Genomic DNA, 23,888 nt, shown 5'->3' on the forward strand with positions numbered 1-23,888 from the left:
AGACATAGGCATTTTTTTCAGATTCACGAAACTCGCGCCAAAATTATCCGTTCGGAGCTGGACAATTTTGGCGCGAGTTTCGTAAATCTGAAAAAAAATGCCTATGTCTCGTTTTGAAAACAAACTCTTCATATGCTCATCCGGGAAGGCGAGCGGGGAGTCGACCTGCACTCGCCACACAACATCTGCGATTCGGCATCACACTCATGAAACACTTTTGTGAGCATGGGGTCAATGCGGGTGTCGCCGGTTGCGGTTTGAATCAATTTATCCTTAATACATGGCTTTTTTCACACACTCAGGATGCAGTAGAGGACTTTGGTTTTTTTTGTATCAGCGCACCGTAGCGAGGAACCGCTGCAATGACCTTCAGTATGTAACAGTGCAAGTAGTAAAAGCCAACATTCATATTTTGATGCCAGTGACTTAATAAAAGATGCTTTTATGATTTCATCATCCTCAATAGCAGATATTTGAACTGCTTCTACATCAGTTTTCACTGTGCTCTCAGTCACAAATCACACTTTTTTAAATAGGCATGCCTTTTTTATGGTTTCTACCTTTAATCTGACAACCTGCATGATATATGACACTTACATCCATTTTTTTTTTTTTTTAGCTTTCATGAACATATTGTGACCCTGATGATGATGATGAAAAAAAAACACATTGGTTTAAGATTCTTCCTCAGTCACGCTAGCTGTCACCGCCGGATGAATTAAGCGCTTGGAGTTCACGGGATTATGAAGCATTTCAAAAGCACAAAATCCCTCTTCCACTCCACCGCTCCAAGACTTTCATTAATTTGGCTGCAGTTGAGTTGTTGTGGAAAAAGCTGGCGCGTTCATCGCACAGCAGGGAGGGATTTCCTTCAGCGGGGCGATGGCGGCCTTGAGCCAGCTGCCCCCGTGGCAAAGTGGAGCGCGGGAGGTTAAGAAGGGGTCAACGAGGAACGGAATAAAAACGGTGGGTCATACCCAGAGGGTTTTTGAACACTTCGCCCTTCTTCTCAAGCACAACGATTGTTCGGAATCGATGCAGCGCATTTGTACGTAGACGTTATTAAGGAGTAATTATTACTGTAAAGTCAGAATATTGGTTTGGCAGCCAGCGTTTGCTATCGCTGATCGGTGTGGGTTGCCTGGCAACATCAGTTTATTGAGCACTGACTGAAAGTCAGCTGAGGCTGTGCTTGAACAGCGCGACTATTTTTGGGAACGCGTCTTGGTTGCAGGTTTTAGGAGCTCGGCGATTAATGCCATATCTTTTTGTGAGCTTTACATGTACCGATTGGTTAAATTCTGAGCACAGCCATGTCCCCAGTTATAAGAGGGTGTGCACACTTGTGCAAACCACATTATCAGTTGGGTTTTACAGATTATATCTCACAACAACAACAAATCAAATGATTTGTAAAGGTGTACTTGTTTTATTTACGGAAAAGAAAAATGCCCTTTTGACAGGGATGTGTGGATTTATTTTAGATCCGCCATATATTTCATATCATGCCTCAGTATATTAGTGTAGTATACATGGGTGCAAAGTTGTTGTGCACATCCACGGCTACATATTATTTGCTATACTTGTTTCGCTCCTTGTAAATTCCTCTGTGAAGCAAAAGGGTGTGATCAAGTACCGTACAGTACTTTATTTAGCAAGACTATCCGCTTGTTGTCTGTTGGTGTGAAATGTAAATGAAGAGCTTGCATGTTCACAAGCTGTCCGCGGCTTCCCACCTCCTCTCGATTCGCCTTTGAGCGCACGCAAGCGCGGGGACACGTGAAAGACCGAGAAGTACGCGCGCGCCGGTGGCTCCGTTATGCTCGGCTATGAAATGAAAAGGGCTTACCATCTCATAACGTAATTAAAAATCAATTTATCCGCTCTCATACTTTGCCGTTCTTCACTTCCTGTCCGCCGCCCCCACCTGTGTCATCCGACTCCGTGATATCAATTAATCTGCTCTTTTGATTACACAGAGCTCTCTTTGTGTGTGTTTCATTAGCGATGCCTCACACGTCCTGTTGACATTGTTCTCACGCTCTCGCTTTGAAGAACAGCGGCCACGTTGAGTTAGCCCCTTCTCAAAGTCGTGGTGACGAGCGATATATGAAGGATGTGTCTTCCCAAAATAGAAGCACAAACGTGTGCGTCTTTCCGTTTTTAGCCTGCACTCCGGGGAAGCGTTGACACGGGCGCAGCTCGCCGGCCATTTAGCACACGCTGACCTTCTGCGCCGCACGCTGGCACATTGGCACGGCAGCAGGCTTAATGGGGAAAACGTGTGCGAAGGCACGGAGTGAGCCTTTTCGCAGATGGGCTAAATGGTGTGGATTGAAGGGATCCACTTACGTGGCCCGGCGGATTCCGTCGCAGCCACTCGACATTTAGCAGCGTTAAAGGGTCGCCGAAGGTCGTCTAATTCTCAAACACGCGAATTACGAAGGAGGATTGTTGACAGAAAGTCACAAAGTTACAGCAAAAAGCCACAATCTTCTTCTTTTCCTTTCGGTTTATCCCGTTTGGGGTCGCCACAGAGTGTCATCTTTTTCCATCCAAGCCTATCTCGTGCATCTTCCTCTCGAAGCCCGACTGTCCTCATGTCCTCCCTCACAACATCCATCCACCTTTTCTTTGGTATTCCTCTCACTCTTTTGCCTGCCACCTCCATCCTCAGCAGCCTTCTACCAAAATCTCACTTTCTCGCCTCTGAACACGTCCAAACCATCGAAGTCTGCTCTCTCTAACCTTGTCTCCAAAACATCCAACTATGGCTGCCCCTCTAATGAGCTCAATTCTAATCCTATCCAACCTGTTCGAGAACCTCAACATCTTAATTTCCGCCACCTCCAGTTCTGCTTCCTGTTGTTTCTTCAGTGCCACCGTCTCTAATCGCTACATCATGGCCGGCCTCACCACTGTTTCATACACTTTGCCCTTCATCCTAGTGGAGACTCTTCTGTCACGTAGAACACCAGACACCTTCCGCCAACTGTTCCTGACCACACTCTCCATTGCTCTGTATTGTTAACCCCAAGTATTTAAAGTCGTCCACCCTCGCTATCTCTTCTCCCTGGAGCTTCACTCTTCCCCCTCCGCCCCTCTCATTCACGCACATATTTTGTTTTACTTCGGCTCATCTTCATTCCTCTCCTTTCCAGTGCTTACCTCCATCTTTCTAATAGTTCCTCTGGCTGCTCCCTGCTTTCACTGCAGATCACAATATCATCTTCCAACATCATAATCCAAGAGGGTTCCAATCTAACCTCATCTGTCAGCCTATCCATTACTACCGCAAACAGGAAGGGGCTCAGCGTGGATCCCTGATGCAGTCCCGCCTCCACCTTAAATTCTTCTGACGCACCTATGGCACATCTCACCGCTGTCCTGCCTGTCCTCATACACGTCCTGGGCTATTCTAACATATTTGTCCGCCACACCAGACTTCCGCATGCAGAACCACAGTTCCTCTCTTGGTACTCTGTCATCGGCTTTCTCTCGGTCGACAAAGATATAATGCAGTTCCTTCTGACCTTCTCTGTACTTTTCCACGAGCATCCTCAAGGCAAATATTGCAACTGTGGTACTCTTTCTAGGCATGAATCCTTACTGTTGCTCGCAGATACTTCTGTCCTGAGTCTAGCCTCCACTGCTCTTTCCCCATAACTTCATTTTTGGCTCATCATCTTTATTCCTCTCTAGTTTCCACAGCTCTGAACATCGCCTTTGTTCTTAAAAATGAGGACTAACACACTTTTCCTCCAAAAAGCCACAATACGTTTTCCCTAAACCCTTCCGTCTCATTCTTCCCTCTGATCATGGTAATGAGCAATTAAGTGCATCCATCATTCCTTATTTATTTCACTTCACTAGTTCATTTCCTGTCGAAGGCACGTCGCGGCGTGATTGGCAGCTTGCGCTGATTACAAATCTCCCCGAGAGCCCGCCGTGCCGCCTCACAACCTCGTTGTCGCCGCACGACGCGAGCGACCGAACGACGGCTCGCCGGAAAAACAAAGTTTTGCAAGAAATGCTTTGAGAATGGGAGGTGTCTGAGGAGTTTTAGAATCTGGACCAGTGGGCTGGAGTGACTCAGAACCGAGATTACAATTGATCGATTAACTCCATCCCTCCCGGCCGTTTTGTAAACAGTATTGTCAGCCAACTGAGAGCATTTTGACGGACCTTTCAAGACCCACACAGTATTGTGTTCTGTTCAAATATCTCTTCTTTCTCACAATTGCAACAATCTCTTTGAGATTGACGCTCCGGAATAACCCGGCCAGGTAACTCGTTGTCATGGTTACAGAAATAACTACTAGCAATACCCCTAATGACTTCCACAGTGATGAGTAAAACACCCGTTGGACTGGTGATTTATTTTGTATTTTTGCTCATGTGTGTCCTCGTATGAGAATAGCAGAGGCTTCCCCCAGAGTGCTTGCGCAAAGCATGCTGGGAGAAAGAGGAGGGGAGAAAAGTGCTGACTCTTTGACGCTAATATGAAGCGTCATCCTCCCTCGCCCTGCTGTGTGTGTGTGTGTGTGTGTGTGCGTGTTGTTTGTGGGTGTATACAGTACGTATGCATCTGCTTCGAAGAGAATTTGTGCAATTACGGTTTTGTACGTGCCAGTGTGCCTTCCGAGATTAGGTAGGGACCAAAAAAAAAACAAAAAAAACCCCACAAAAGTGCATATGAATCCTCAGTCTTGCATTCACGTGTGTACCTAAACACACCCATGAACGCCGCCGTTACAGTGTCCTACAAAAGAGGCTCAGCGCTGCCGTTGCGAAAAGGACAATTATTGCACGAATGCAGACCGAGTCAAGCATTACCTTTGATGCGCGTCATTTTTTTAAAAATCCTCATTCTTCTGCTCACAGCCACTAGAGGGCATGCTTGCTTGGTAGCAGGCGGTTGCTATGATTTGCGTGGATTTTAGCGTCGTAGCTATTACAAGTGTCTACTGTTACCGCTGCAAGTTTGTGACTTCTAACTTGTCAGTTTCCAAAATGATTTATTCAATGCCAGTCCCAGTTGAAGTTCAGTTTAAAACTAAAACTAAAATTTCACATTTAACATCGTAGAAGGGGCTCAGTTGGAAAGCGTCGGCCTCACAGTTCTGAGGTCCCGGGTTCGATCCCGGCCCCGTCTGTGTGGAGTATGCATGTTCTCCGCGTGCCTGTGTGGGTTTTCTCTGAGCTCTCTGGTTTCCTTCCACATACCAAAAAGATGCAACATTAATTGTACACTCTAAATTGCCCCTCGGCGTGATTGGGAATGCGGCTGTTTGTCTCCATGTGCCCTGCGATTGGCTGGCAACCAGTTCAGGGTGTACCCCGCCTCCTGCCCCTCGACAGCCGGGATAGGCTCCAGCACTACCCGCGACCCTCATGAGGATAAGTGTCAAAGAAAATGGATTGATGGAACACTGTATGAATGTTGTTGTTCTTATTTAAGAAAAGATGTTATTCAAATTTTAGATGCTGTTTTGTTGGGTTGGAATGGATTAATGACATTTCCATTGTTTTAAATGGGGAGATGTGATTTGAGACAGTAAAATAACATTTTCTTCTCTGTCTGCGTTCCAGCCATTGGTGTCCAAATGACTCTGGAGGTGATGGAATCCAGATTTTGGGCCATTGCCTCACAGGTTTGTGCCTCCACAAAAAAAAAAAAAAACCTCTTGTCTTGAATTTCACTATGCACATGGACATGAACATCATGCAGCCAAGTCTGGAATTACAAGGAGTGACAGTGCGTGACGACTTCTCCCGTTCACGCTGCATATCTCTTTTTAACCCACTTCTGACACCAATTTAATATTGCGTGTGACCAAAGTGTCTCTTAAGTTATCTCGTAATGAGAAACGAAATGTGTGTCCTACGTGTTATATTAGGACTTGTTTCATCGCTGAAGCGGCAGTAAAAATAGTCTTCACGCTAGCTGTACGTAAAAGGCTGCCGTAAGGTGTCCTTCCACACCTCCCAGGCGACATTTTTATTTGTGGCAGGTGTTTGAAAACTCTGCCACCTCGACTCCGCCACAGTGGCAAAGATAGCGATTAAAACGACATTAAGGCCTGTGGCTGGCTGTTAAATGATCGATGGCTCAAGCACCAGCCATTGTGTGTGCTTGTGTGCGTCGCCGCCACATAGTATACTATATTCAGCATATGTATCTGGAAGTGCTGTTGCGTCCTGTGTAGATGGGGAACTTCTGCACGGCCTTGTGCGCTAAAGTGTCCATATTCATCAGCGACAAGCTTGTTAGTGTCATTTTCAGTCGTAATTCGGGATTGTGCATGAATAATTTACTGTTTTGTCTCACGGCGTGCTCACAAATAAACTCCAGGTTAGAAAGAAGTAAAGGTCTCGGGTGACTTACGTAATGTCGATGTCATGTATTTTTTTCATGGGGTTCGTGTATGTGCATACGCTCGGGGTATGATCCATTTGTGTGTATTTTTTTTTTCTTATACGCTTCCTCTCTGCACTCTACCTTAAGTTTTCTGCCCCCCTCGGGGGGTTAGCGAATGAAAAAGCAGCAGGAAGTGCAACAATGGCTGCCGTGGAAGCGACTTCATTAGGTACACCGACGCAATCCGGCGGCATCCAATGCACGGATTTTTTTTTTCCTTCCGGAAATAAGCATTTGCCAATTTGATAATGCGATTATTTCTGCCAAAGTAGCTCTCACGTTGGGTCGGTTGCGGGTGTCCCTAATGCTGTGATCATGTTTTCATATTCATATTTGTATGTGGTCTTGGGATGTGAGGTCTAAATATCCTTGGATTTTTCTGTCAGTCAAAACCTTGCTTTAGCTCACATGTAATACTGTAATACTATTTCATAACATCTGCCTCACTTACATGATCATTATTAATCAAGTGATATGTATTTCTCTGCTCTGTTTGTGTCTTTGCAGCCAAACGACACTGATGTAAGTGATTTTCTCACTCCACTCGCGGCGTCGAACCTAATTTTAACATCTCCCGCACCTGCCGAGCTCCGTCAAATCCTCGTCACACACTCCACTTAACCGGATTACACACACATAGGCTGCTACAAATGAAAGGAATGACATCAAAAGAGGCCCCAGTTAAGTCGTGTCGCGCTCAAATCAGCACCTCCTGGCGTCATACGAACTCACCTGTCTTTTGCGCCTCAGCTGAACTGTCCCGAAACATTTTCAGCACTTTTTCTGTTTTCCATTTTGTCCCGCAGTGCTCTGACGCGGAAGGAATTTGTCCTCTTCGCTGTGACAGCTTTGTGAGTGCAACCCCGCCGCCCCTCCCGCCCGCTCCGCCCCTCCCTGCCTTCTCAGTCGCCAACTGGAAGATCTCAACCTCCCGCAACGCGCATCACGGCCCGAGTTGAAAGCGCTTATTCGTCTGTTGTGTATAATTTCAGTGTAATGGCATCTCATCACGGCAGTCGTAATTGTGTTTTCTGTCTCGTCTCTGTCTTTCCTCGCAGGATCTGGAGTGCTACGTGATTGACAACAATGGCTTTGTCCTCATTTCCAAACAGCGCGCTGACGTCAGTTTCACACACGGTCAACTGACGTGTTACTCTCGTGAGTGTGCGATTCCCGCTTCAGCCTTCGTTGTGCTTTTGCCGACAGGCCGGAAGGTTCTTTGGCGAGGTCGACGGCCCCGTCATGACGACGCTCATCAGAATGGGAATGTTCAAAAGGTAACGTCCTCCAATTCCAGCCGAATAAAATCAACGGGAAAGCAGGCAACTTTTAAATGCACCAAGAGTTGTTCAAATAGTGATACAAGTATGTAAGGATTTGTAGATTATATGGACCAGATTTCCATCTTTTTTGGCATTATTGTTTCCCTTATCCGCTCCACTCCAAGTAGGTTTCGGGTTTACGTCTAATATTTATCTGCGCAGGCATTGAACAAAGTGAGTGTGTACTCTATAGCCTCCATCATACTTGTCTTCGAGGCCTCGTGCTATAGATTCTGTACTTAAAATCCCCTTCGAGCCTCTTCCCCGTCCCCACCCGCCATCCTTCTTTCTGCCCGTGTTTTGTGCCTGACGTCTCATGAATGACGTGCTATTTTTGAAGCAGCTCAAAGATTTTATCACGCCTCATTTGCTGCAGGACATTGCGTAAGCGTACGCATCTGCAAATATGCCTGCTTTGTTTTTTTCCTCTTTTTTTTTTTCCTTCTTTTAAATCATGACTCCACGCTTGTGCGTCCCATCTCACCGGGTTATGCTTTTGCGAAATGTACAGTAGCCGCTACAGAAGTGTCAAATCGACCCGAACAAATCTGATTTCACTTTTGTGCTTCTTCAGGGTGCCTCTGTTTGACTACCAGGCGATGTGCAAGATGAGCGTACACTCCGTCAGCAGCGCCCGTCCAATTCTCAGCGTATAAAAATCCCATTTATCTATCTAGGGATAGAGATCTACACTCTCTGTGTGATGAAGTCAATTTATCATCTTGTTTTTTTTTCCTCCCTCCTTTAGTCGTTCTACGCATTGGCATCCACCCTCAAGTGGTTCCTATCCAACTTCCTACTGTAAGGTTGCTACTAGCAACAAGCAACGCAGGTCTTTAGTTGGCATATCACCAAATCAATAATCTAAGAAAATGATTTTCTTTTATTTGTCAGTCATTTGTATTCAACTCATCAATTCATATTATCCCGCAGCTAAAGCAGCCAGTTGAGTGCTTTTTTCGCCCCAGATAGAACTTTGGGTCGGGGCCAGTTTTTTGCCAAAGTCTGTCGTGATGGAGCAGCTAATTGTCCACTCTCCTCTTTTTTTCCCTCACTTCTCGAGGTTTCTCCTTGAGTTTAATGTCTGCGGATTCTGGCACGCGGAGCACTTTGCAGATGGTGAGTCCACAGGGGGGGGGGGGGGAATTGTTCTATGTAATCTGTATACTCTCAGAAGCACCACGATGGACCTTTGTTATTGCACAGTGTTGCACATATGGTTTGCTCTAGTAATATAGATAGCGTTGCCCTGAGGGAACTCGCTTTAGAATGATGCAAAAAGCGCAACGCTGTATTTTTGCCTCTCTAGCGACGACATTGTAAATGTAGCTTAGCGTGACCGAGGCTGTAAATCAAAACACCGTGCTTGGGTGGCAATACCTTGACCTTTCTTTTTATTCTCCTGCAGCCTACGCGCACAAGAAAAAGGGGGACATCCTGCAGCCGTGCGACACCGAGTACCCCAGCTTCGTCTACGAGCCGTCGGTCAAAGAGACCAACAGCATCATTAAGTGTGGACACTGCCAGAAGTACGAGCGCGCACACACGCACACACACACACACACACACACAACACACACACACACACACACACACACACACAGATATAATCCTGCGTTGCAGCTCTCTCCTAAACCCACGTCCAGTCATACATACATATATATTCTGTATCCCACTGAAATCCATTTTCAATCCTTTTGCGTGCATTTATATAACCGCCAACGGGGGAAATAAGTGGGAAGAAACAGGATTAGATGAGGGTGCATGAGGCTTATACAAAGCACCTGGTGATTGGTGAGGAAAGTATTAAAAAAAAAAAAGGTAAATAGAGCAGAGGAGGCGTGCCTGTGTGTCAAAACAAGTGAGTGAAAGGGAAAACTTTAAAAGGAGTGGTTTTGAGTGTGGTGAGCACCCTCTTGTGTGCACCAGTGGCATTACAATAACATCTTAGTGACGGAAATATTAACCATACTGTGGAAAACTGACACGTGTGTTACAGGATGTTTGTGGTGCAACAGATCCCGCAGAGCAACCTCCTGATGTTGGTCGTCCAGGCTGACTGCGACTGCGCCAGGCAGTACTCGCCCATCACCATGGAACCCAAGGAAGTCAAATATATCTTTTGTCACTCGTCGGACACGTTCCGTCCACCCCCTTTTTTTTTTTTTTAATTTTTTTTTTTTTTATAGCGCTTGACGTGGTCGAGCCGGACAAAGTATGAAACTCCCAAACTGTACATAAGCAATTTGTTTGAATGTTGATTTGATATCTGACTGTTTGTGTTCTGATCACGGTGAGGGATCAAATGAAAGCCACCCCGCGATGTATTCCCGGATATCCTCTTTAACCCCGCAGTGAACATAACTCCTCAGTCAAGTGCGAGCGGATGCGCTCCCAGAAGATCCGCAGACGTCCGGAGTCGTGCCACGCTTACCACCCTCAGGTGTAATAAAAGCTCTTTGGGTGTTTTGAAGCTCCGAATGACACGATTTTCCTTTCAGGAGAATGCAAACGACTGCGGGGGAGCCTCGACCGCTTCTGTCTCTGCCTTCCTCTTCCTCCTTTCTCCCTCCATCGCCTCATTTCTCTCCTGATGGTGACCCCGACGGTGCCACAAGTGAATTTATTTTTGATACATAGCAGAACTCAAAGTCGCTTTTTTTTTTTTTTTTTGGTCCAGACAACCCGGAGAACTCTTCCCTCCTTTTGTCAAGTGCTGAAGATTGGCGGTTGTTGCCATGGCTACCACGCTATTAGTGACTTTCTCCTCCACCACCTTGTATCTCCAAATGAATGGGGGAATAAAGAGAGGCAGGTGGCCGCTGTGACTCACGCGGATGAATTATGAATCATGCGAGCGAACGTAATGGAGTCCGTGGGGGAGAAAATGAGTTTCTGATTTACCTTCCCGGCGAGTTGTACGTGGTCACGCATATCACGTTGTGTAGCCTATGCTACACATACGACATACGAATTGGAGACACACGGATATTATTAGTTATTACGTCTTATCGTGTCTGACTGGAATCATTTTTCGTTATACATTTCCACATATATCACTCTCGAGTGGATTCCACATCTGCCACGCGGTTCCGAGGATGAGGGTTCAATTATTGGCTTGCAAGAATCTGTCCACAAAGTAGCTCTGGCTTTCACAAAGGTTGGTGACCTTTGACCTACATTATAAGTAAATATTGAACAGACAAATCCATCTGGTCAAATCTGCATCTGCTTAACGAGTCAAATTGAGTTGAGTTAATCAATTGTTCACCTTTCCTGCTCCGGTCTCCTGACCGCAGTCGGGAGACGCTGGGGAGATGTCTCCTCCTGGGCCGAGGTTGTCCTCCTCGGGGTTAACTCCCTTCTCGCATCGCAACTCCAAGGCACAATGGCGGGGCAGTAATAACACAGAGCATCAACATGCTGTTATACTTATGGTTTATGTGCTGTTCACACGCGACAGTTCCCGATCGCCGTCAATCAACTTTTCTTTTTTCTTCTCACCCTGGCGCCTCAGCCTCACGCATGCGCAGTCCGTCTCTCTCTCTCACATCAACACACCCACACACCTGCACGAAACCCGTAGCATCATTGATGATCCAACAAATGGACAAAAAAAAAACCCGACATCATGGGTATTTTCATATTTGTTTAGCTTTTCGGAAACCAAGCATGTTGACAATAAATTGCCTGACCTCTTAGACTCATTCACTCATTCATTGTCTGTGTACTTGGAACTGAAAGAAAGCTGAATTTCTCTGTTTTGAATTATACAATACAATATCGACCATGTGCTTTATGATTGTGTCCATATTACACGTTGATGAACAAAGCCATGACTCGGACATTGCAGTGTCCATTATGCTTTTGTACTGCTCTTGTGGTCTACTGATATTTTTGCCCCTGTTGTAAAATAAATACTACAAAAACGAAAAAAAAAAATAAAAATAAACTTCAACCAAATTATTACGTCTTGTAATGCTTGTAACGGTCAGATGGCGGCGCTGCTCACCACTCTTATTGTTTCCGCCTCCCGTGCGGCGCAAGGGAAGCCAAGCGCCAGCGGAAAATGGCGGACGGTGTTGATCATATCGACATCTACGCCGACGTAGAGGAAGAATTTAGCCAGGTAAGGAGTTTGAATCTACACTCCTTTTCCATCACCTGCCGTTCTTTATTAGCATCGCTCTACCGTCCGCGCTGCCTGTTATGACCTCGAAACGCCAAATTGTTGCTCAGCCATTTCCCCTCCTGCGCACACGGCCTTGTTCGTCGTGCTATTAACTACAAGTCCGCAGTTTCCTGTTGTGTCAATGGCTGAAAAAAAAAAAACTCATTCAAGAAACGTTGCTCCGTTTGCTACACTGTACTTAGTATGCAAGCCCCAAACCTACCTCTTTTTACTAGTTTTTTTTTTTTAAATATCCTTGATACGTCTTGAACAAAGCCAGCCGCCTTCGTTGTGTTCATTGTGAAAACAGTCGCGGCCTCAGCATGGCCGCTAATGGAGGGCTAACAAAGCCAAACAAATGCGCTTTTATTAGCCGCCTAGCTTCGCGTTGTTTCACAAAAACGGCAAACCGGCGGGACCCTAGTGTCGCGTTTTGTACGTCGTTTGGAACACGATAAACCGTTTTACATCGTCTTTAAGTGGAGAACGGTTTTTTAGAAACTGTTTTGAATTGCTGCTTAAGTGCTAATTTTGTTAGCATGGAAAGTTGTGTAACATTTATCGAAAGCCTAAAGTTAAAACATGGAGAGGGGGGGGGCGACGACAAACTATAAGTTTGACAAAGATGCTATGTGGTCTGGTTGCTGTGGAAGATGTCTCCATTCATCAATTTTTTTTGTTAATATCGTTCATCCTCATGAGGGGCTTATGCTAGTGAACATGATAGACGGGACAATGTAGTTTTCACTGAAACTGATAAGCCTGTTTATGGAATGTGGGTGAAAACCACATTGCTGAGACCAAGACGCAAGACTTCAGAGACAGCGCGTCAATTTTTAACCAAACTATCCGCGGATTCCAGGAACCCGACTACCCCGTCCACGAACAGATCGACCTCTACGACGATGTGATATCCCCGTCAGCCAATAATGGCGACGCGCCAGAGGACCGCGACTACCTGGACGCGCTGCCTGCGCAGGGGGGCTCTGATGGAGGCAAGGCCGCCCCTCCCAATGTGGTGTACACCTACTCCGGGAAGAGAATCGCCCTGTACATTGGGAACCTGACATGGGTGAGTGAACGCACAGGAGAGAGCATTTTGATTTTTTTTTTTTTCCAATGATTGTCATCCCTTTCACAAACAGTGGACAACCGATGAGGATCTCACAGAAGCAATCCGCTCAATTGGGGTCACAGATGTGTTGGAAATCAAGTTTTTTGAAAACAGAGCAAATGGGCAATCCAAAGGGTAACGCTTCTTCAAATCTTGTTTTTTTTTTATTTGTATCTTTTGCTTTTTACCACAACATCATCGATGAACTGTGGTCTCTGCGATTTTTTTTTTTTGTCTTGTCAGGTTTGCCCTGGTGTGTGTGGGCTCAGAGGGGTCATCCAGGAAGCTCATGGATCTTTTGTCCAAGCGAGAGCTGCACGGTCAGAATCCCATTGTGGCGCCGTGCAACAAGCAGTCTCTCAGCCAGTTCGAGATGCAGTCCCGTAAAAGTAAGCACAGTAAGTCCAATTTGTCAGTCATCGTGCACAGAATGGAAATGTAGCTTTAAAAAGGAACAACGGAATTTTCCCTTCCCCAGGCACACAGTCGGGGCAGATGTCCGGCGAAGGGAAAGCCGGTCCTCCGGGCGGCGGGCGTGCCGGTTTTCCCATGGGCAGTCGAGGAAGCCGCGGCAGGTTCCCCGGGCCCCCGAGCGGACCTGGTGGAGACCGCTTCCCGGGCGGCGTTGGCCCTGGCGGACCGCCCCCACACTTCACTGGTTAGTTTATTCCAAGCGCGCCCACTTATTGACGCTTTGCTTGGCCGTTGTGCTCGATCAAGCTTGATTGTTTACCTTTGCCGTCAACTCTGCTCTGACGAAGCTTTGGGTATTTTTCTGTGCGCTCGAGATTGAACACGAGATTTTAAAATGAAATTTTCTGCTTCTCCTCTTTTTATTTTTGACGCTTCAACTCCAGCAAATTACTAAATAACCCCTTCACCAGCCGCTCTAAAGCATCCCTGGGCTTGATCTGCCGATCTTAAACGCCATCTTAAACTTCCAATCTTGTCCGGCTTCCTGTGGGGGGGGAGGGATCGTGCAGTCCCATTTTTGCTTCCAAGTGGCCGGTTTGTAGGCGACGAATGAAGGGAAACGTTGAGTGATTAGTTTACTTTCTCCTCCCCATTAGGCTCGGGGATGAGACCTGATTTGATCAGGCACCAAGATGGCCACCTGGATATGAATTTCAATCCTGGGAGCTGGCGCGACAGAGGTGAAACGCCTCGCTTTGATCCGACCGAGTTCTTCCATTTTGCCTGAAATAGAGTTCGAGCCGTGCGTCAAAGCCCTGAATGCAATTTTTAGTTCGAGTGCAGTTACTCTTTGCATTAATGTCTTTGGGCCAGTCATCAGATCAAATCATTATTTGTATTTTTTTTTTTTTTTTTCTTAAGACAGTAGTTACTTTCCCAATGGAAGGGTGTGTGCGTTCATCAGAACTCATCATGTTGTTTTCTTTTGCTTTGTGCTCCGTATTGTTTATAGGTGGGATCCAGGGACCCCCACGTCCTCCTCCAGGTCCCCCCGGCCCACCGGGACCACCTCCCGGCCAAGGCCTACCCCCACCCCTTGGTCCTCCAAATCGCGGCGACAGGCCACCTCCCCCTGTTCTCTTTCCCGGCCAGTTCGGGCAGCTACCTTTAGGGCCCCTGCCGCCCGGCCCCCCTCCGCCGGGTTACGGTCCACCTCCCGGACCCCCGCCCCCCCAGCAAGGCCCCCCTCCCCCAGGACCGTTCCCGCCGCGTCCCCCGGGCCCGATCGGGCCCCCGTTGGCATTGGCTCCACCTCCTCACTTAGGTGGTCCCCCACCCGGCGGGCCGCCGCCTGCTCCCCATGTCAATCCCGCCTTCTTCCCACCACCTGGTGGCAACAACATGCCCCCCAACGACAGCAGGGGCCCCCCAGGACCAAATGACCCATACGGACGCCCGCCACCTTATGAACGAGGAGACTATGGTCCCGGAGGCCGGTGAGCAAAGCAATCTTTCACATCAGCGATTGTTCAAGCGCCTTGAATGATTTGATTATGAAACCTTCCCAGGGACATGGAGTCATCACGGACCCCTCTGAGCGAGGCCGAGTTTGAGGAGATCATGAACCGGAACCGAGCCATCTCCTCCAGCGCCATCTCCAGAGCGGTTTCCGATGCCAGCGCAGGTAGGGAGCACGACGCTACGCAGAAAGCGCCGCCTCTTTGATTGCAAGCCTGACGTCGGCGTTCGTCTCTCGCGTTCAGCTGACTACGGCAGCGCCATTGAGACGTTGGTCACCGCCATCAGTCTCATTAAGCAGTCCAAAGTTTCGGCGGATGACCGCTGCAAGGTGCTCATAAGCTCACTTCAGGACTGCCTCCACGGAATTGAGTCCAAAAGTTACGGGTCCACCAGGTCAGGATCACAATTACTGTGATATTTTACATATTTGAACGTACGGTCAAACGTTTTTGTACGCTGCAGGCGAGAACGTTCCAGAGAGCGCGACCACAGCCGCTCGAGGGAAAAGAGCAGACGCCACAAGTCCCGCAGTCGCGAGCGGCACGAGGACTACTACCGCGAACGGAGCCGTGAGCGGGACCGCCACCGCGAGAGGGACCGCGACCGAGACCGCGAGCGGGAGAGGGAGCGCGAGTATCGGCACCGCTAGTGGACAAGTGAGGTGGGTGCAACCACAATCTATTGAAAAAAAAAAAAAAAAAAAAAATAGTAATTACAAAAATCCATCATGCAGTTATGGTTGTCATAAAATGTATTTGAACTTTGATGTCCTTGAAGAAGAAAGAAGCTTTGACATAAATAGGTAAGTGCAAGCAAGGTAAGTGTCTTTTTGAAACTAGATCCACTGTTTGATCGCGTGCATTTTCCCCACAGGAAAATCTCATTCATGTGCATATATGGTCACTGTCACTTTTGTAACTGTACGATTGCTTCAAAAAAAAACCAAAGTATCTGAAAATATCCTGGCAGCTGTTTTTGGTCTTCAGGCATTTCTGATTTTAATTGGTATAATAGTTAAAAAAAAAAAAAAAAAAAAGGTCAAGGATCAATCAAGGCAGCAGATGATGTCAGCAGACCAAACAGCGTATTGAACAGTCTTATAAAAAGTTATTTACTGCCACGTGTATCAACTGTGTGTGGAAATGCTTCATCAAATACATTTGCACAAACATATGTGGTTGTCTTGTTTTGATGAAAAATGACGCGCTCCCTTTTTGAAGTGACACATTACTGCTTAAAACTGTCCGCCCTTTTGATTTGTCCTCATTTACATATGGTTTTATGTATGTTACCGGAATTCCCGGCCTACAGAGAGTCCACCTGGTTGTAAACCACTGTACACAATTTAATGCTAGCGCGGCGCTAACGTTAGCACGGGGGTAGTGTTAGTGCAGCGTTACCGTGGTGCTCGCATTAAACTCTTTGTATATCGCGCCGCATCACAGCATAAACCGCAGGGTTGAAAGCGTGTGAAAAAAGTCACGGCTTGTAGGGCGTAAATTACGGTATACATAGTCAAGTAGATGCGCCCCAGCTGTATTTCACTGGGCTTTGTGTTTATGACAGCGTATCTTTTTTTTTTTTTTTTTTTTTTTTTTTAAATTCCTTGTAGCCAGAACCTTGAGTTCCAAACAGGCCTCTAATCTGTCACAATTAATGTACAAAATTATCTGAATATTCCTCAGTTATTCAATTCAGGGGTGATTTTCTGTATTTATAGTTTTTGAATTACATTAGCAATTGATCAATTGATTGTAGGCTTGCAAAAAAAATGTTGAACCCTAACAAATTGACCCAGTGGTACATTTAGATGTACTTTTTTTTTGTTTTTCTTTTGTTTGTTTTTGTCATAAATTCCCATGATTGGCTATCATTGATTAACCTGTCCTGTGAAATATTGTCATGTGATGTAACATTGGAATCTCCCATTTTTGTAGCTTTTTGCCCCAAAATAATTGTAAGAACGTATGTATATTCATGAACCGTGTTGATTATGGAGAGTTTTTCAACGGGGTTTCTCAACTGGAACCCGTTAAATGTCAAAAGCATGTAATGGAGTCACAAAAGCTGCTAAATTTTTTTTTTCTTTTAATATGTGCCCTGAACATAGCTTTGAAGTTGCCGGTTTTAACTTCAATAATTCACATAAAATCTGCCATTCCTGCACGATGCTTTTGCTTGGAAAAATACGACTTTGTGTCCACTGAGGAGAACTTTAAAAAAATAAAGAAAAAAAATTGATTCAGAATGAAAATGCAAAGTTTTTTTTTTTTTTTTTGGGGAGGGGGGGGGTATTAACATTCAAACGGAGTCAAAAGTGGGGAGCAGCACTGTTGCTCCACCGCTCGGCTCACTTGCTGAGATCCGCAGTGGGCACAAGGTCTTACGCGTACTTTTGCAATGTATTTTAGGTCTGGTGTTGGTGGATATATGTAGCAGGTCCTCAAATTTACAGATTTATAAACAGGTCAAAAATGTGATATCAATCTGTCGCTGATGAACTTTGCTCATAAGGTTGCCATAAATTTAAATGTCCACTTGTATGCTCGCCTGAAATGTAGTCCCTGTGACGCAATCACCGATAGGGTCCAGTCTGGCTTTTGACGCCAAAATACCTTACTTTAACATAAGGACTTTTTTTTGTTTTTGTTTTTAAGTCAACTTCCCAAAATTTTAAAAAAAAATCTCATAGTGCTTATATTGTAGAACAAATTCCCTGAAAGTGTTCGACTAACTGCAGATTGAGTCTGTTGCCTCACAGGGATTACAGTACAACAAAATGTATGCATTCATCTTTTCGGTAGTTTTCTAATGTGAGTGATGTGACAAGCGTGTAAAGTTGCCACGTTAGGTCAATTTGATGTCGCTTTGGTCCAGATTTGTGTAAAACGGATTCATCGGCGCCACGCAGTCGTGTAAATGTTTAGCCATTGTACATTGTGTCCATTTTGGAAGGATTACCCGAACCGGAGTCAAATGTGTGTAATTTTTTTTGTATTTGCAACCAAACATTTTTAGTGATTGAGGGGAACAATGAAAACGACAAATATTCCATTCATTTTGATCTCATACACTAAATCCAAAAAATGTTTTTGACACGTTTGTATTGATTGTATGTTGCTAAGCGGCGTCTTTGGTGTCTTTAGCCAACAAATTGTTAGCATGAACTTTGTTGCGTGCTAGCTCCTGGTGCTGGTGTATTAGCTAACTATTAAATCTTCAGTGTGTTCCATTCATGTGAATATGAGCACAATTTGCTAGTACAGTGGTGCCTCGTTTCTTGAACACAATCCGTTCCAAAAGGCCGGTTGAAAACCAAAGCGTTCGAAAACCGAAGCGTGTTTGCTCATTACAATGAATGGAAAATGAAATAATGTGTTCCAAGCCTAAAAAGTAGGTGTTTTTAAATAGCTTTTCCTGATAATAAACTGAATAGTAGAAATACATGTATACTTAAATAGAAATTAATTAATTAAATAGAAAACAGACATTTGAAAACCGAGGTACCACTGTAGGTTGCAAGAAGTAACAAAATAATTGAATTTTCACTAATGAGGGACTTTTGTTTCTGCTGCTTATTAATTGATTCTACTTAAGTACGAGTACAACTTATTTCCAGAAAGTCAAACCAGGCTTAGAGTGTTTCAGTCCAATTCAGGTCGTGGAGATCGTAACGTGTATGTTGTTTGACTCTCATCACAATGCTGTGTTTGGTTTTATCAAAAGAGTAATAATAATCATATGCATTGTGTGTGTGTGTGTGTGTGTGTGTGTGTGTGTGTGTGTGTGTGTGTGTGTGTGTGTGTGTGAAGTGTTTAAAATGGCGATACACTTGTCCATTTTTAAGGATGATGATGATTGTCATAATGGAGCAAAATGTTAATTATTGTGGTTATAGTCCGAGTTATGTCCAAAATTTGAACCACGGCAACCTACAACCACAGTACTACACATTTGTACCTTTCACAATGGAACATATCACCTTTGTGAAAGTATTTTTTTTCTTTTTCGTTTTGCTACATTTGATCATGCAAGTGGATCTAAAGTTGTGGGTGGTGGTTAAATAGAATGTCAAGTATTTAAGATCATGCATTCATTCCTGACCAAAACAAGCTTGAATGATGTTGTTTGCACGCTAACGTTGGGGCTGCGGAGATGGCTGCAGCTCAGGGTTTTTACTTTGTATAAATTTTCCCACTTTTGTTAACCATTCGCGGTCAGTCAGATTTTGCGTCCAGTCCCGCCCGGTTTCGTGTGTCCTGTCTATTCCAAATATGTCATGTGTGTAGTATTGGAGCTGTATGGTGAGGGGGAGAGAGAGAGAGTGTTGACTATTGCGCTACCTCGAGACCAAACTCCACCCTCCATTTTGACACCTTTTCAGCTCGCTACCTAACACCAACGGACGGACGGACACAAGGACGGACGGACTTCGATCCCACCCACCGCCACCGCCTGCATGACTGGACACGCGACGCCCCCGCCGCCTCCTCCTCCTCCTCTTCTTCTTCCTCCCCCCGCTCCCCCTCACCATCCTTCCATCTCCTCTGCCCATACTTCTCTCTCATCTTGTGTGCAGAGTGGATGGTAGGTGGCGCCCACGGTGCGCAAGGCTTTTCAAACCTCTTAAGTCATGGTAATATGAATTGCTACCATTCAACTGGTTTATTTTTATGGCGTTTTTATTTTCCTCTCGTCCCCTCACAAAACAGCGAGAAGGCCGACCTTTCCTCTTGATAGAAGATATTAGCTTTGTCTTGTGGTTTTTCCACACACTATACTATAGTTTTTAAATAGGGTACATGATGGCCGACGCAAAAACCCGACCCACCACCACCCCCGCCCGCCCCTCTTTCATTATTTCTTTTCGTGCTCTGTGTTTGTGAATGTCTGCTCTCGATGAATTATAGCAGTGTAATAAAACATGTTTACTGAGGTACACTGTCGGAATCCACTCATTTATATTAAATGTATTGTAAAAAATGTTCGCCATATGAAGTATGGTAAATAGAGTAGTTAATGGATGCCTTTATTTACAAGGTAAGACTGTGCAAGTTTTGCAACGGCAAATCTGTTCACTTGCATCGACATGGTCATTTCAAGCAGAAGTCAAATGCGTCTTTTTATTTTTATTTTTAGCTGTCTTGAATGTTGATGTGTGTACTTGCACTGAAGAGGCACCACCGTTGGCAGTCTTTTGGAGTTTTGTTTATCACAACGCGTTACCTCAAGTCCACCCCCGTTCAATGTATCGTGTATATATTACGCCATAGACGAGCTTTAAGGTGTGGAATCCAAATGTTTGGTGTTTAAAAAGAAGTTCTGACTGTCCGTCTTCGGTAAAGTGAAAGAGGCAGTCTAACACGTCCCCCTTTGCGAATGTCCTCTTGGTCTCCCTGTATTGTTAAATTGTAAGACTTCCTTTGTTGTCATTTTTCCATGTGCCTTTTTTTTTCGGTTTGTCCAATTCATTTTTGTTCTTTTAATTCCAACATGCATGTTTTTTTTTTGGGGTAGGTTAAATGCCCACTAACGTCATCTTTTAAATCTTTTCCACTGTGCACAGAATGTCATCCCGACACGCTGTAATCCGGGACCACTGCTGTAGTTTCTCAAATTGTAACCGAACATTTTAAATATTTGGTACTCTTAATTTGTACTGTATTGTCCTGGCAGTGTCTCATGTTCACATGTTGATCGTGTCGTGACTCTGTAAAGAGAGCTCAATAAGTTCAGCACTTTTGCCCAAGATGGGGGGGGGGGGGGGATTGTTCTACACAGTGCACATCCTCATTTGTGCTTGAAAGTTCTGCAGTGTATGTTTAGATTGTGTGTGCGCATGCGCAAGGTGGCTTGTTGTGACTTTTTCCCTCCACAGTCCTCAAGGTAAGTGTTTGCAGGTTTACACTACTAGAAGACTGCGGCCAGAAGCATACAGGTGCAAATGTCAGGGTCTTTTTTTTTTTTTTTTTTTTGCAACATCACACTTGAATCTTAAAATGGAGAGTTGATTGTAACATTTCCAAAGCAATAATATCAGATGTATTTTTACTTCATGCAAAGCAGCATTTGACTGATTTGAATAGTTTAATAAAAGCTAGAGGAGCACTGTATTTAATATAACAATGCATGAACCATTCTAACTACAGTATTACAACGAGTGACCTGTAAAGTTGCTAATCTGGGAGGTTACAGGCTATTTTAAACAATAAAACTGGCTAAATTTTGACTGGCTTTTCCTTGTTTTTTTTTATGGTTAATTGTATTTGGAGTGTGTGGATTTGGTGTCTTGGAAGAATGCGTAACTAGAGGTTAAAATGTTTAAAAACCAAAACATGTAGCACAATGTATGCTCGCTGCCAAGTAAAACTTTTTGTTTATTCCTTGGGAAAGGAGAGGAATAGTCACGGTTTCCGGGCATAAAATTAGGTTACACTTCCGTTTCGTCCGGAAGTGCATCCTGTCAAGCATGTTTTTAAAATGGTACACACCACAGTATTTTTTTTTTTTTTTGTATTTTCAACTCGTATTATTGTGTCTATGATTACGGGAATATTTAGCGTTTGCTCCTCACTGACTCGGCCGAAGAAAGCGGATTGCACTTCTTTCTCCCAAAGTAGTAGATTGATACATGTTTTCCCTCTCGTGAATCCGGAACTCTGTCGAAGGTCCCCTAGTTTACGCCGGGCTTGGAAACAAGTTGCACCAGCAGAAGACCGGAAGCTATCCTCGCCGTTTTGTTGACATGAGCTGAATCAATGGCGGTCACAAAAAATGTGCAACTGCTCCGGAGAACCATAAGAACAACTTAAATTGTTTCCAGGGTGTCCGCTTAGCGTCACGCCCTGTATAATATGTTTAAAAAGATGACAGAATTTGGTCCAGATTCCGGTGGGCGCGTTAAGGTAAACAAAGAAGCAGCGAGCCCCCCCCCCCCCCACCTTATTCATTCCGGACAGACTTGATCGTTTCGTGTTTTTGTGTTTGTGCAGGGAATCACTATTGTGAAGCCGATCGTGTTCGGAAACGTCGCTCGCTATTTCGGGAAGAAGCGAGAGGAAGATGGGCACACTCATCAGTGGTCCGTCTATGTGAAACCTTACAGGAACGAGGCGAGAAAAACATAGCGTCAGCACGGATACGGGCCATATTTGTGTTGCTTAAACATTTTCACGTGTTTTTAATATACAGGATATGTCAGCTTATGTGAAGAAGATCCAATTCAAGCTTCACGAAAGCTACGGTAACCCACTCAGAGGTTAGTCGTATTTCCAATTGACGTCTCGGGTCAGAGTTGGTCGGATTTTAGACGATTGACGTATTTCCTCCTGGGTTTTCCCTGCAGTGGTGACCAAGCCGCCTTATGAGATTACAGAGACGGGCTGGGGGGAGTTTGAAATCACCATCAAGATCGTCTTCATTGACCCCAACGAGAGATCCGTGAGGACCAACGATACACGCGCAGAAATGATACACGACGGAGGCTGCAGGGGGGGTTTTCAACGTTTTCTTCTGCAGGTGACTCTCTACCATCTGCTGAAGCTCTTCCAGTCCGACTCCAGCGCCATGCCGAAGAAAACGGTCGTCTCCGAATTCTACGACGAAATGGTGAGTCTAAAACTGTCTGGAGTACAGCACGGGTTTCATCCATCCATCTATTTTCGACCGCTTTTCCGGGTCGTGTCGCGGGGGATACCCAGACTTCCCTTTCGCCGGCCACTTCTTCCAGCTCTTCCGGAGGGATCCCGAGGCGTTCCCGGGGCCAGCCGAGAGACGTAGTCTCTCCAACGTGTCCTGGGTCGTCCCCGGGGGAAGGCGGGGATCAGATCGCCACCGCACAGGTCACATTGCACCTGCCCCCTCTGGTATCACAGGTGGTGAGCCCGTGGGAAGGGGGACCCATGTCACTCTTTTGGGGCGTGCCCGGCCGAGCCCCATGGGCGCAGGCCCGGCCACCAGGCGCTCGCCTTCGAGCCCCACCTGCAGGGGGGCCCCGGTGATCAAAGGGGGCGCTCACGGGTTCAAATATGTCAAAAATTAGAGGGGAACATGGGCTCCTCGGATCATCAGGACACACAAACCCCTCCACCACGATAAGGATTTACAGATTTGTTTTTGTATTCTGCCCCCACCCCCCCCCGCCCCCAATCAGATTTTCCAGGATCCGACCGCCATGATGCAGCAGCTCCTGACCACGTCGAGGCAGCTCACGCTCGGGGCTTACAAACACGAGACCGAGTGTACGTCCCCCACCGACAAATGGGCACCCGTCACGCTTATACGGTGTTTATTGTTGTGCACGTGCGTGTACTGCGTCTGTTTGTGCGCGATGTCGCCCCCTCAGTCGGCGAGCTGGAGCTGAGGACCAAGGAGAAAATGGAGGCGGCCAAGAAGAGAACGAGTCAGGAGATCATGGAGCTGAAAGACAAGCTGAAGGCCAGCCGGGAGAACATCAACCACCTCAAGATGGAGATCAGGAGGCTGGAGGAAGATGGAGACCACAAGGACCACTGACTCAATAGCGAATATTTTGACCATGCTTATTTGTTGTAGTCTTTTTTGACATTTTCTTTTTTTATTTTAAAGTTGGTCACACTGTTCTTTTTAAGCCTTAAATTTATCAAAGGTTGTTGTTCAGGGAAATGGGAGGAGTTTGTATTGATATTGTATTTTTTTAACGTACTTTTTAGTATATGAACCTTAAATTCTGTATCCCGTTGTTTAAAAAAATAATAGTAAAATCGTCGCTATTGGGATGCTTCGTTTTTTTTTTTTTTTTAAAGGCAAATATTTGAGAACCTAAAGAAATTCCCGCAGTCCTCCAACGCAGCACGACGACAGGAAGTTCCCGTCGCGTTTCCACCTTCATCAGCGTCCACCTGGACAAAAAGTTTTGGCCGAGTCCAACACGCCGAAGCACTCAAA

General features: G+C 45.6%; 3 protein-coding genes across 6 annotated transcripts in view; all 3 read left to right on the forward strand.

The window, feature by feature from the left end:
• The window catches only part of cacna2d4a (calcium channel, voltage-dependent, alpha 2/delta subunit 4a), a 57,029-nt gene extending 45,341 nt beyond the window's left edge, over positions 1-11,688 (forward strand). The window contains exons 37-48 of the mRNA XM_061806782.1: positions 5,593-5,654; positions 6,929-6,943; positions 7,228-7,272; positions 7,480-7,542; positions 7,628-7,698; positions 8,318-8,393; positions 8,492-8,544; positions 8,807-8,862; positions 9,152-9,272; positions 9,743-9,858; positions 10,104-10,186; positions 10,245-11,688. Coding sequence (XP_061662766.1) covers positions 5,593-5,654; positions 6,929-6,943; positions 7,228-7,272; positions 7,480-7,542; positions 7,628-7,698; positions 8,318-8,393; positions 8,492-8,544; positions 8,807-8,862; positions 9,152-9,272; positions 9,743-9,858; positions 10,104-10,186; positions 10,245-10,337 — 854 coding nt within the window. The 3' untranslated portion in view covers positions 10,338-11,688. The remainder of the gene's footprint in view (positions 1-5,592; positions 5,655-6,928; positions 6,944-7,227; positions 7,273-7,479; positions 7,543-7,627; positions 7,699-8,317; positions 8,394-8,491; positions 8,545-8,806; positions 8,863-9,151; positions 9,273-9,742; positions 9,859-10,103; positions 10,187-10,244) is intronic.
• A 31-nt stretch (positions 11,689-11,719) lies between these two features.
• On the forward strand, positions 11,720-21,192 carry cpsf6 (cleavage and polyadenylation specific factor 6). Of its 4 annotated transcripts, none has more exons than XM_061806790.1 (11): positions 11,720-11,872; positions 12,777-12,986; positions 13,060-13,163; positions 13,272-13,426; positions 13,507-13,686; positions 14,099-14,182; positions 14,455-14,938; positions 15,011-15,126; positions 15,206-15,356; positions 15,426-15,624; positions 19,348-21,192. In XM_061806790.1, the coding sequence occupies exons 1-10, from the start codon at positions 11,813-11,815 to the stop codon at positions 15,610-15,612; spliced, it is 1,731 nt and encodes a 576-aa protein (XP_061662774.1). In that variant the 5' UTR covers positions 11,720-11,812; the 3' UTR covers positions 15,613-15,624; positions 19,348-21,192. The 4 variants fall into 4 exon arrangements, with proteins under 4 accessions (XP_061662774.1, XP_061662775.1, XP_061662776.1 ...); XM_061806791.1 differs by having other exon boundaries at positions 13,272-13,417; XM_061806792.1 differs by lacking the exon at positions 14,099-14,182.
• A 424-nt stretch (positions 21,193-21,616) lies between these two features.
• Positions 21,617-23,717, forward strand: yeats4 (YEATS domain containing 4). Its single transcript, XM_061806804.1, has 7 exons — positions 21,617-21,868; positions 21,956-22,075; positions 22,155-22,221; positions 22,309-22,403; positions 22,482-22,571; positions 23,116-23,203; positions 23,308-23,717. Exons 1-7 carry the CDS (start codon positions 21,818-21,820, stop codon positions 23,475-23,477), a joined length of 681 nt encoding a protein of 226 aa, XP_061662788.1. The 5' UTR covers positions 21,617-21,817; the 3' UTR covers positions 23,478-23,717.
• Positions 23,718-23,888: the final 171 nt, after the last annotated feature.

Source organism: Syngnathoides biaculeatus, chromosome 20, assembly GCF_019802595.1.
Source record: "Syngnathoides biaculeatus isolate LvHL_M chromosome 20, ASM1980259v1, whole genome shotgun sequence".
NCBI classification, from domain to species: domain Eukaryota; kingdom Metazoa; phylum Chordata; class Actinopteri; order Syngnathiformes; family Syngnathidae; genus Syngnathoides; species Syngnathoides biaculeatus.